The sequence below is a fragment of the Ursus arctos genome, unplaced genomic scaffold (genome assembly GCF_023065955.2).
Source record: "Ursus arctos isolate Adak ecotype North America unplaced genomic scaffold, UrsArc2.0 scaffold_30, whole genome shotgun sequence".
Classification (NCBI taxonomy): domain Eukaryota; kingdom Metazoa; phylum Chordata; class Mammalia; order Carnivora; family Ursidae; genus Ursus; species Ursus arctos.
This window is the reverse complement of record NW_026622986.1, coordinates 36,063,123-36,075,956: the sequence shown is the minus strand read 5'-3', so window position 1 is coordinate 36,075,956 and position 12,834 is coordinate 36,063,123. Positions and strand designations below refer to the sequence as shown.

Here is a 12,834-nt window from a genome sequence, read left to right as displayed (position 1 = left end):
CCGACTCTTGGTTTTGGGTCAGGTCGTGATCTCAGGGTCGTGAGATCGAGCCCTGCATAAGGCTCCATGCTCAGCGTGGAGTCTGCTTGAGATTCTCTTTCTCTCCCTCTGCCCCTCCCCACCGCCTTCACCCACTCTCTCGCTCTCTAAAATAAATAAGTAAATCTTTAAAAAAGAAAGCTTTCATAAACTTGAAAGGAAGTCTATTACCCATCTCTCTGGGATTACTAGGGTTTATACTTCTATTAAGTGGAATCCCCATGAAGTAATAGCATAGATCGCTTTATCTCTGCTTCAAGTAGAAGTATCTATCGGATCAAGATGTAACATTATAGCCTCCACTTCTGCAGACCATGAAAACAGTAGGATCCAAGTGTGTGCTTCCCTTCTGCGGTGATCGGAGGCGGCTCAAGGCCACCTTCAGCACCATGGTAAATCACTTATCCTGCTCTGAAAAGAAATCTGTACTCCAAAAGGCTTTTGAAGGGGCACCTGGGTGGTGCAGTTGGTTAAGTGACCGACTCTTGATGTCGGCTCAGGTCATGATCTCAGGGTTGTGAGATCAGGTGCTGGGGTTGAGCTCAGCTCAGTGTGGAGTCTCCTTGAGATTGTCTCTCCCCCCGCCCCCCCCCCCGCCCACGCATGCTCGCTCTCTCTCTCTCTCTCAAAAAAGGCTTTTGAAGAATTATTTTATTTTATATTCCACTTTATTTGGTGTGGTCCCTCAGATTCTATTGAAAAGCAGAGGAGAGGACTCTGGGAAGACGGTCTCCACAGCAACCAGACGACAATTGTGTGGGCAGAAAATGAAACTATTTGGGGCTCTGGAGTCTGTTAAGGCTTGTAACTTCCAGAGGAAGGTTTGGGCAATGGCAGTTAATTTTGGAAAAATTAAGACATTCCCATCAAAGAAAAAGTTGTGGGCACTCATGAAATTTAGACCTGCCATGAAAGGCTCAAGAAAGCCCTGTAGGTAGAAACAGAAAGACACTAGATGTAACTCGAAGTCATCTGAATAAGTTAAGATCTCAGTAAAGTAAATACAAGGCAATTATAAAAGCTACTGTAATCCTGGGGCACCTGGGTGGCTCAGTTGGGTAAGCGTCTGACTCATGATTTCAGCTCAGGTCATGATCTCTGTGTGGGGCGAGACTGAGCCCTGTGCCGGGCTCCACGCTCAGTGGGGAGTCAGCTGAAGATCCTCTCCCTCTGCCCCTTCCCCACTTGCTCTCTCTCCCCCCACCTCTAAAATAAATAGTCTTAAAAAAAAGCTAGTATAATCATAGCAATACTTTATAACTCTATAACTCCTTCATTTTCTACATGATTTAAGAGATTAATAAGGTAAAACAAAACAATTATTAGTCGAAAAACTGTTACTGTAACTTTGGGTTTAAATTCCACTTTTTCCCCCCTACATAACAAGAGACCAATGTATTTAAAAGAATTATTACTAGATATTTTAGGCCATACAGTGTATAAAGATATAACTTTGTGACACCAGCAACTGAGAGAGGTAGAGATGGAACAGTTTTTTATGTCCCTGAAATTAAGCAGAGATAACCCAAACTGGAGAATTACAACTGTAGGCTGCCCAACCCAATCCCCATGGTCACCTCAAAGACGAAACCTGTAGAATATATATGAAAAGAAATGAGAAAGGAATTTGAATGTTTCACTACAAAAAATCAACTAAGCACAAAATAAGACAGTAATGCAGGAAATGAGTAACAGGAAAGTTATAAGATGTATGGAAAAAAATGAGCAAGATGACAGAAGTCCCTTCATTTTTTTAAAAAAAATTATTTTAGAGAGAGAGTGCGAGTAAGGGGAGGGGGCAGAGGGAGAGAGAATCTCCAGCAGACTCTCCACTGAGTAGGGAGCTCAACACGGGGCTAGATTTCACGACCCTGAAATAATGACCTGAGCTAAAATAAAGAGTCGGTCACTTAATCGACTGCACCCCCCCGGCGCCCCACAGAAGTCCCTTCTTACCAGTAATTAGTTTAAACATAAACAGATTAACTCTCCAAAGACAGAAATTGGCAGAGTGAATAAAATACATGATCCAAACATATGCTGCCTACAAGAGACTCATTTTATTTATTTTTAAAAAAGATTTTTTTATTTGTGAGAGTGAGAGAGCAAGACAGAGAGAGAGAGCAAGCATACAGGGGTTGGGGGGCAGGGGAGAGGGAGAGAGATACTCCAAGTAGACTCTGTGTTGCGTGTGGGCCCGACGCGGGGCTTGATCTCATGACCCTGAGGCCATAACCCCAGCCAAAACCAAGAGTTGGACCCCCAACCAACTGCACCATCCAGGAGCCCCCAAGAGATTCATTTTAGATCAAAAGACACAAATAGTTTGAAAGTGAAAGAATGGATAAAGACATTCCATGCAGAGAGTAACCAAAAGAGAGCAGAGGTAAACTAGTATCAGACATTTAGACTTCCAAAAAGGCTGCAAAAGATAGAGAGGGGCATTACATATTAATAAAGGGTTCAGTACAGCAAGAAGATTTAACAATTATAAACATCTACACACCAGACAATAGACCGCCAAAGAAGATGAAGCAAAAATGGACAAAACTAAAGGGAGAAACCAATGTTTCTTCAGTGACAGAGACTTCAATACCCTATTCTCGAAAACAGAACAAGCAGAAAGAAGACATGTAAAAAAAAGAAAATAGGGGACTTAACACAATAAACCAAAGAGATCTGAGGGACACAGAGAACAGTCAACCACAATGGAATACACACTCTTCTCAAGAACACTTGGGTCATTTTCCAGGATAGGCCATATTTTAGGCCACATATTAAGTCTCAGTAGATTTAAAAAGATAGATACCATATGAAGTATCTTCTCCAACCACAACAGGATGAAGTTAGGAATCGGTAACAGAAGGAAAACTGAAAAACCCACAACTTGCAAAATTAAAAAAACGCACTCTTAAATAACCACAAGGAAATCACAAGGAAAATCAGAAAATACTTAGACATGAATGCAAATGAAAATACAACATACCAAAACTTACAGGACACAGCAAAAGCAATGTTAATGCAGAAATTTATATAAACAGTTACCTTAAGAAACAAGACAGATCTCACACCTGTCTAACTTTACAACTTAAGGAATGAGAGAAAGAAGAACAGATGAAACCCAAAGCTAGCAAAAGGAAGGAAATAATAAAGACTAGAACAGAGGTAAGCAAAGCGAGAGTGGAGAAATAGTAGAGATAATCTATGAAAATAATAGTTGGTTCTTTGAAATAATCAACAAAGCAAACCTTTAGCTAAATGGACTAAGAAAAAAGGAGGGAACACTCAAATTACTAAAATCAGAAATGAAAGCAGGGACATTTACTATGGATTCTACGGAAATGAAATTAATGATCGGAGAGTACTATGAACAAATGCACAACCTACACAAGATGGAGAAACTGCACTTCATGGAAACTGAAACACAAATTATGTGTTTGGGAACACAAATTATGTGTTTGGGAACACAAAACCTGCCAAGACTAAATCACGAAGAATAAAAAATCTGAATAAACTTACAAGCAGTAAGAAAATCAAATCAGTAAAGAAGATTTCCCAACAAAGAAAAGCCCTGCACCCAATGACTTCACTGCTAAAATGAACCAAACGTTTAAAGATGAACCAATACTAGGGCACCTGGGTGACTCAGTTGGAGAAGCATGTGACTCTCAATCTCAGGGTTGTGAGTCTGAGCCCCACATTGGGTGTGAAGATTACTTAAACATAAAATCTTTAAAAAAAAAATCAATCAATAGGTCACACTAAAAGAATGAGGGGGAAAAAAACCCCCTATGATCATCTCTGACAAAACTCAACAACCTTTTACAATAAAAACACTCAATAGACTAGGAATAGAAAAAAGGGCCTCAACATAATAAAAGCCATATGGAGAACACAGAGAACATCATACTCAGCCATAAAAGTTTCAAAGCTTTACCTCTACAATCAGGAACAAGGCAAGGATACCTGCTTTCACCCCTTCTATTCCATATGGTACTAGAAGTTCTAACCCAAGCAATTAGGTAAGAAAAATGAATGCAAGGCATTCAAATTGGAAAAGTAGAAGTAAAATGATCTCTATTCACAGATAAGGTGAACTTATTATATATAGAAAACACTAAATATTTTACAAAAAAATTATTAAAAATCAAATTCACCAAAGTAGCAAGATAAGAAGCAAAAATCACTTGCATTTCTATACATTAAATGAAAAATCTGAAGAGGAAATTAAAACAAGTCTATTTACAATAGCATCAAAGAATAAAATGCTTAGGAATTAACTCAACCAAGGAGGTGAAAGACTTGTACAATGAAAATTATAAAATATTGCCAAAAAAATTAAAGACATAAATAAATGGAAACACATACCATATTCATAGATGTCAATATTACCCTAAACTATACAGACTCAATGCAGTCTCTGAATGTTATCTGCAACTAATGAATCATTGAACATTACACCAAAAACTAACAATGTACTGTACATTGGCTAATTGAATTTAAATTTAAAAAAATTTTCAATGATATTTTTTATAGAAGTAGAAAATGCATCATAAACTTCAAAGAGAATCTCAAGGAAATCTGAATAGCCAAAACAATCTTGAAAATAAACAGAGGACTCACATTTCCTGATTTAAAAGCTTACTACAAATTTACAGTAGTCAAAACAGTGCAGTACTGGCCCAAAAACAGACACGTAGATCAATAGAAGAGAATACAGAGCCCAGAAAAAAAAAACAACCCTGCATTTATGGCCAATTGATTTTTGACAAGGGTGCCAAGAACATTCAATGAGGGGAAAGACAGTCTTCTCAACAAATGGCGCTGAGAAAATTGGATCTCCAGGTGCAAAAGAATGAGGTTGGACCTTTATCTAAAACCACACAGAAAAATTAGCTCAAATTGGATCAAAGACAGAAATGTAAGACCTAAGACAATAAAATTCTTGGAAGAAAACCCAAGACAAACGTTTATGACACTGGATTTAGCAATGATTTCTTAGGTGTGACCGAAGGCAAAGGACAAAAAAAAAGACAACATTGGACTTTATGAAAATTTAAAAATTTTGTGCATCAAAAGACACTATCCACAGGTTAAGAAGGCAATCCACAGATTAGCAGAAAATTCAGGGTTTAATATCCAGAATATACAGAGAATTTGTAAGACTCAACCACAACAACAATAAAAAACAAACAACTTGATTCAAAGGACTTAAACAGATATTTCTCCAAAGATGAAATAATGCTCAACATCACTAATCACTAGGAAAGTGCAAATCAAAACCACAATGAGATACCACTGCACACCCATTAGGATGGCTACTACTAAAAAATAAAAGCAAGAAAACCCCAGAAAACGCTGAGTTGACGAGGATGAGGAGAAGATGAAATGATGTGGCCACTATGGAAAACAGCATGGCAGTTCCCTCCCAGATTAAACAAAATGACCGTATGACCCCAAATTCCACTTCTTGGCATGTACCCAGAAGACCCGGAAACAGTGTCTTGGGAGATGCTTGTACATGGACGCGCACAGCAGCGTCACTTACAGGAGCTGACGCCTGGAAGCAGCCCTTCTGTCCGGTGACAGGTGAATGCACAGACCCAACGTGAATACATTCAACGGAAGGTTAACTCAGCCTTAAAAAGCAGTCTGACCCCCATGGCAACACGGATGAACCCCTGGGACATTACGGTACGTTTAACGAGCCAGTCACAAAAGGACAGCGCCCGGACTCCACCTCTATGGGGTCCCCGGTCGTCAAAATCCCAGAGACAGAAGGGAGATGGTGGGTGCTGGGGGAGGGGACGGGGGCTCTTGATTAATAGGTAGTGAGTTTCAGTTTTATAAGATGCGGGGAGTTATGCGGGTGGACGGTGGACAGGCTCCACAGCATGTTTTTAAGGCCACGTACGCTTAGGTTGGTTATTAGGGCGAATTTATGTTATGTGTATTTAACAACAATAATACAAAATCGAAAAAAAAAGCAGAAAAAGAGAATTGAGGTAAATGACACAAATGGAGGGGTCAGATCCCGAGGGTGGGCCAAAGGCTTCCTGAGGCTACAGAAGACGTACCAGTCCCTTGACAGGGACACTGCCCGAGCCCTGAACAACACGGGATTGTGGGCGCCGGCCCCTTACACACGGGTTGGTTACAGAGCAGGACCGTAAGCGTTTCTTCTCTCCCTCGTGACTTTCTCAACAGGATTTTCTTTTCTCCAGCTTACTTTGCTGTGAGAATACGTATATAACACACAGAAGACACAGAATAGGGTTAACGACTGCTCGTGTCACTGGTAAGACTTGCAGTCAACAGGAGGCTAGAAGCAGCTAAGTCTTGGGGGAGTCAAAAGTCATACGTGGATTTTCGACTGCATGGTGGGGGGGGGGTGCTCCTAACCCCCCGAGCTGTTCAGGGTGAACTGCCGCTCCGGTCTTCGGTAGGAACGAGGGTCCGTGCGGCGGGCAGTAATCCAGCCAGGATGGAACCCAAGCTAAAAAAGCAAGACACCCCAGTGCACGGAGTCTTGTAACAGGGCACCGCGACCTGAGAACCAGCAAGGAAGGAACACGTGCCGTTCTTTCTTAGGGGCTAATAAACAGCGCTGGAACGCGTGGAAGGAATCGGCCAGCCTAGGTCACCACGGAAACAGTCATGCATTTTACAGCCTCAGGAAGGGCAGGGACGCACCCGTCTCACACGCCCCTTCAAGGGTCTGCTAGAGTCCCGAAGAACATCAAGGGACAAGCCCCGCGTGGCTCGTAACCTCACGCCGTGCGATCACGTTTCTCACCTTCACTCCAGCGAGCATCCCGGTCGTGGACACGCTGAAGTCAAGATAAGCTAGCGTGTCTGGGTTGGAAGGTTTGTAGATCTGGGCAGGCCGCTTCTTTGGCAAATCATCTGGAGCAGAACAAAGCCGTTAGCGTCTCTGAGCCAGAGGAAAAGCAGACGAGCACACGGACGTATCGGCGAGCTCGAGGACTAACCTGTGTCCAGGATGGGGGGCCACGCCCTGACGTCTACAGCCGCCGCTGCCTCCCTGGACCGTAACAACTTACAGATGAGCTGTGTTGTCATCAAGCAGGCAGAGCGACTCACCTGCCAGTCAGAGAACACGCCGTTCAGGAAGGAGCGAGCCGCTGCTCACTACGCAACCCGACGCCATTGGCCAGGCTGCCTCCCGCAGAGCCGGCGGCGGCCACCGGAGGCCTGAGAAAGCCAGGAATTGACCACAGCACACACAGCTCACAGACACTGAGGTCCCTGGGCATTTCTGGAGCTGAGGGACACCCAGTTATGAACATGCTCAGAAAGGAGCATCCCGAACACCGTTCCGCGGGTAGCTCTGTCCCAGGAAAGCTGCCACGTACACCCACGGACACGATCACTACTGCCTAAAAGGAGTAATGGCCCCGACCGTCCTCCAACACCACCACTGAAAGAATTCGCGTGTGCTGTCCCCAGACTAAGCTGCTCCTCCTCCGAGGGGAAAAACTTCTCCTAATCCTTTTAAACTTCCCCAAGCATAAGAAAAATTAAAATGAATCCATACTTCAAAAAAGGAATGGGACATTTCCAAAACTTGAGCAAAGAAATTAAAAAAAATGACTTTTGGGGCACCTGGCTGGTTCAGTGAGAAGAGCGTGTGACTCTTGATCTCGGGGTCATGAGTTTGAGCCCCACATTGGGTGCAGAGATTACTTAAATAAATAGTAAGAAAAATATATGACTTTTTCACCAGTTTGGTGCCAAAGCTCCCACTGTCTGTCCAGGTGCCGTGGGTGAGGAGTTACTTCCTACAGGGCTCTCCAATCCCAAGGTGTCAGCAACGCGGCCCCAGCGAGCTGAAATCCTACTTCCCGAACTAGAGGGTAGAGGCCGCACTGCCCCACCGGCCCCAGAGCCCGCCCTCCCTGGGCTCTGTGATCGAGAAGCCTCGGCACTCGGGTCCTGGCAGGGGAGGCCCGGCACTTGCAGGCACGGTTACCTCCACGATCATCTTCACGGTCGGCAGCGTCGTTGCGATGTTCTGTGGATGTGGGGGGCGGACGGTTATTGGCACACAGCCGGCGTAGAGGCAGCCGTAAAACGCTGCGATGAGGTCTATTCCTAGATGGCAGAAGAGCAGAAGTTCTCAGTCGACACAGGCAATGCCCATCAGCAGAGGTCCTAGCCCGGCGCACCGAGACCGCTGGCCGCGTCTCCTCTGCTCCCGAGTTGTGTGGGGCTTCGGCTAATACTTCCCGTTGGCCTGTTCCTTCATGTAAAAGGTGCCATCGTGGCCACAGGTTTAATATCTGTCGTTTCTCTAAGGAATTACTCAACTCGGTTTAGTGAAGGATTTAATCACTATCAACTCAATGAGCTACCTCCGATACGTAATACAACACAGATACAAACGTCTGCAAAATTTCGCATTATGCCCTCGCGTCGCACAGCACGCACCACCATCCCCACAAGAGGCCGTACGCAGAGGCATCGAGCCGCACAGAACGCAGAACCACCGGTCAGCGGTCAGAGCGAGGGCGGTGAGGGGCCCCTCCTGCCTGTTCACCTGGCGGGTAGACGAGAGCCACGTGGTCCCCGTCTTGCAGGTGTCCTCTCTCCATAAGCATCACGGCGATCTTCTCGGCACGTTTATGCAGCTGCACACACGTTAGCGAGCTCGCGATCGTACCCTGAGGATTGCAAGAACAAGTGGGTGACGTGTTTTTGAACATACAGCTTTCTTGAGATGACGGACTGTAGGTACCAGCCAATCCCACGTAACGTGGATGTTACTGCGTCTGCTCACCTGTGCGACTACCAACGGTCGTCAGTTTTAGCACACTCTGGCCACCCCCCAGAAGACCCTGTGCCATTAGTGGTCACTTCCCTCTCCTTCTCACTGGCCAAGAAGGGCAGCACTGAAGAGGCATCTAGATACACTTGTGTTAACAAAAAGTATTTTATTTTTTAAAAGATTTTATTTATATTTTATTTATTTGAGATAGAGCGTGGGGGGGGGCAGAGGGAGAGGGAGAAGCAGACTCCCCACTGAGCAGGGAGCCTGATGCAGGACTCGATCCCAGGACCCCGGGATCATGACCTGAGCCGAAGTCAGACACTTCACGGACTAAGCCACCCAGGCACCCCAATAACTAATATTTTAAAAAATTACTGGGGGTGCCTGGGTGGCTCAGTCAGTGAAGCGTCCAACTCTTGATTTTGGCTCAGGTCATGACCTCAGGGTTGTGGGGTTGAGCCCCACGTCCGGCATGGAGTCAGCTTGAGATTCTCTCCCTCCCTCTGCCCCTCCCCCCACTCACATGCTCGCTCAAATAAATAAAATCTTTAAAAAAAAATAATTACTTGACCTAAAAAATAGCTAAACTTACAAAAAAAAGTCAACTGAAGTCTGGGACTTCAGTGTAATTGTCAAGAGCAGTAAGAGTCAGGGGGAATGAACAGGAAAGTTAGACAAGCTGAAAATATTTTTAAGAAACACCACATCAGAAGTTGAAAAGGTCTAAAAACAAGCAAACAAAACAAGGCGACAGTAAAAAAAACAAACAAAACCAACAACGAACAGTAAAGGGAAAAACGAACCGTCAAATCCATTTTATGTAGACTTTTGTAAACACGGAGAGACAAATGGAAAACACATTTGAATCAAAAAACACCTTAAAAACACTTGCAACTTCCTGAGGATCTATAATTATTTCAAAACCAAGAGTTGAAGAAAATAAATAAAATAGAAACAATGCTCTTCACAATCAAACCTTATTAATTTTATTTACTTATTTTTAAAGAGATTTTATTTGACAGAAAGAGAGCAAGCACAAGCAGGGGAAGCAGCAGGCAGAGGGAGAAGCAGACCCCCTCTGAGCCGGGAGCCCTATGCGGGGCTCGATCCCAGGACCCTGGGATCATGACCTGAGCCGAAGGCAGACGCTTAATGACTGAGCCACCCAGGCACCCCTCAAACCCTATTTTAAAGTGATCCATAGGGTGAAGGGCCTTCCCGGAGCCACGGGCACGCCGGCCCACGGCATCCGGGGCTGGGAAGGCTCCACACACTGAACGTGGCCCCGGGCATCTCGACAACACCATTTGCTCCGACGGAGGGAGCCAGCGGTCCAGCGGCAGCGGGAAGAACAGCGAGACACTGTGATTTTCGGGGACTCGATGCAAATGTCACGTGTGGAGAGTGAAGTCCCAAGGGAAGAGCGGTGAGCAAACTGGTGTGGAAGGCAGGAAATGCTGAGTGGACAGAGGCGACCAGACCCTGGGGTCCCCTACAAACGGACAGTGGTGCTCTAGTGACGGGAGATGCTGGGAACATGTTAGAATTCCCGTTAGTATGGCCCGTTGGTTAGAAACACCTGCTCCGGGTGGCGGGTGGGACCTTTTATCATCAGGACACAAACACCAGCGCTCCGTGTTTGCCAAAATCATTCACAAACTAACGGACTGTTGTGTCGAGCTCCAGGAAGCAACACGGTCCCCTCACCGGTGTATGAGCAGCGCCCGGAGCCACCAGGGGCCTGCCCACAGTCTGGCCCTTTCCCACCGGCCAGGACTGGTCTCTCCTACGGGGCACAGGGTCCGCTTACGCGTCTCTGAACGGAACCTTCTCGTCGCACACGTTTCCCTCCATTGTCTCTCTTCTGAGGAAGGTTAAAATGTCAGATAATGGGAGAGTCACAGCAGAGTGCGGCAAAGCGGGGTAAACAGAGCCCCAGGAGGCTGGAGCGGGAGACGCAGCCACACCGCGAGAGCTTGGACCCTCCAACATTGGACACTGAGCTCCCACTCCTGGAGACCACACCTGTGCCTCGGAGCCAAAATGAATGTGCTTCTTGACCCAAATGTCCTTTCAGCAGTTCAAAGTGAAGACGAGCACAGTGATGGGGGGACCCAGGGCCAGCTCCACCCCTGTGCTGGCGGTGGTGGGGACTGTCCCACCCCCCCCGTCCTGGGGGGCAGCCAGCACCCCTCCTGACCGTCAGGTGGGGACAGGCCGCGTTGCTGGCAGGTGGTGGCACGCCACAGGGACGGCGCTGGCAGAAGGGGTTCACCCTTCCGTCCCCGCGGAGCTAGACCCTGCTGTTCTGTCACTACCCTCCGGCCGCTGGTACGGCGCCCCTGTCTTATCTCAGGTGGCAAGCACTCCTGCCTCCAGAGCCGACCTTCTCCCCAGTTCCAGGAGATCCGAGGCCAGTCCTGCCTGCAGCTCAGAACCAGCAGCCACGAATGTGTCTGAAAAGACGTGCTGGCCCTGGTGTGTGACAATTCCCACTGACACACTTCAAAAAAGGTGAAATTTAATCAGTATGATGCTGCCCTTTATCTTTAGCCACCTCTGAATCAGTTCACGATGCCAATCATGGATTTTAGCGGGAAAGTCCCCACCCCACGCAGCAGGCCCTGTGGGCGAGGCGGACTCTGGACTCATCCACAGGACGCCTGGAGACCAATGCTGCCCCAAGCCGCCCGGAGGGGCTGTGCTGGGACAGGGAGCGCGGGGCCACCGGCCGCCAAGCACAGCCAAGCACAGCGCTTGTCTCCCCCCTCCTCCCCTGTGGGCTGACCCTGCCTCGAGGGAACCCCCGCCAGCCCATGCGGCCCCAGGCTCCCGTATGGGAGTTCCCGCACAACCTCCCGCCTCCAGAGAAACACCACTGGAGTTGGCTCCGAACAATGCAGGACCACAGGTGCACGGCCCACAAAATGGCAGCCTGTGATCCTTGGCCACCAGCTGCCTGACCCCCATCAACATCCACGGGAAAGGGCGAGGTGTCCATGAACACAGGAGAGTCTGGTATAAACCACCTCACTGGGGAAATCAGGGCTGACCTCTCCTAAAGGAGGTTTCGGGTGGGGTCATGACAGCGTGGCAGGACAGGGTCTCCACCACCCAACCCCTGTCCTGAGTCAACAAATTTCAGTGTCAAGGATTGTGAATTTAGGCACCATTTTTGAAGTTTTACATGAAATTAAATAATGAATGAAAAAACACTAGGAATTCAGAAAAAGCCAAATAGGATTTATACTTTAAAATTCTAAAGAAGTTGCTACAAGTAAAAAAAAAAGTTTAAAAAGATTTAGCTGATGTTTCTGTTAAAAAAAAAATAACAGATGGTCTTTTGTATGGGAAGAAGTTCTAACGCGCAGCTTTCCGTGATTTGCAATGAATTAGAGCCCCACTTCCTACTATAAATCTGGCAGATCCCTTACCTCCCGAGGGCGTTGGCAGGGGGGGAGAGCATAGGAACCAATCTGTCTGCAGCAAGCAGGAAGCTGGCCTCACAGCAGCCAACGGTCCAGCGGCACACGGGAGCCTTGTCAAGGCGCCAAAGGCACGACCGACAGAATGCCCCTCGCAGGACGGAGGCCATCAGGAAAATGAGGGGGCCACATGCGGGCCTGACAATATTTTGGATCCACGAGGTAAGTTTTTCACCAGTTTCTTTTTAAAATACTGCTTTTAGGAAACACAGAATTATGTGTGTGGCTCGTGCTACCCTCGTATGGGTAGTGCTGCCCTGTGCGGGTGCCTGAGGCGGAAACTAGGGACCACAGCCATAAAGATGGCGGTTCTAGCCTTTGGCCCCGGCCCGGCACTCGTATGTTGCGGGGGGGGCGGGGGGCTGAGGGGCTGGGGATGAACACCGAGGCTCGGGCAACCAACTAGCTCAGCATGCCGCTGCGGGCACGTCCAGAGCTGTGTGCAAATGGAAGCCAGCCACGCGAAGCAACCTTTCTCCAGGCGGACCCACTCACAGCTCCGACCTCCTCACCCCATCC

General features: G+C 47.1%; 1 protein-coding gene across 6 annotated transcripts in view; it reads right to left on the bottom strand.

Annotated features, from left to right (window-relative positions):
- DIP2C (disco interacting protein 2 homolog C) overlaps positions 1–12,834 on the bottom strand; it is a 395,318-nt gene that overhangs the window by 59,392 nt on the left and 323,092 nt on the right. For all 6 annotated transcript variants that reach the window (XM_026478673.4, XM_026478674.4, XM_026478675.4 and 3 more), the window contains 4 exons: positions 8,600–8,723; positions 8,033–8,154; positions 7,032–7,143; positions 6,836–6,945 (listed from right to left, as the gene is read on the bottom strand). In XM_026478673.4, the coding sequence (XP_026334458.2) occupies positions 6,836–6,945; positions 7,032–7,143; positions 8,033–8,154; positions 8,600–8,723 (468 nt within the window). The remainder of the gene's footprint in view (positions 1–6,835; positions 6,946–7,031; positions 7,144–8,032; positions 8,155–8,599; positions 8,724–12,834) is intronic.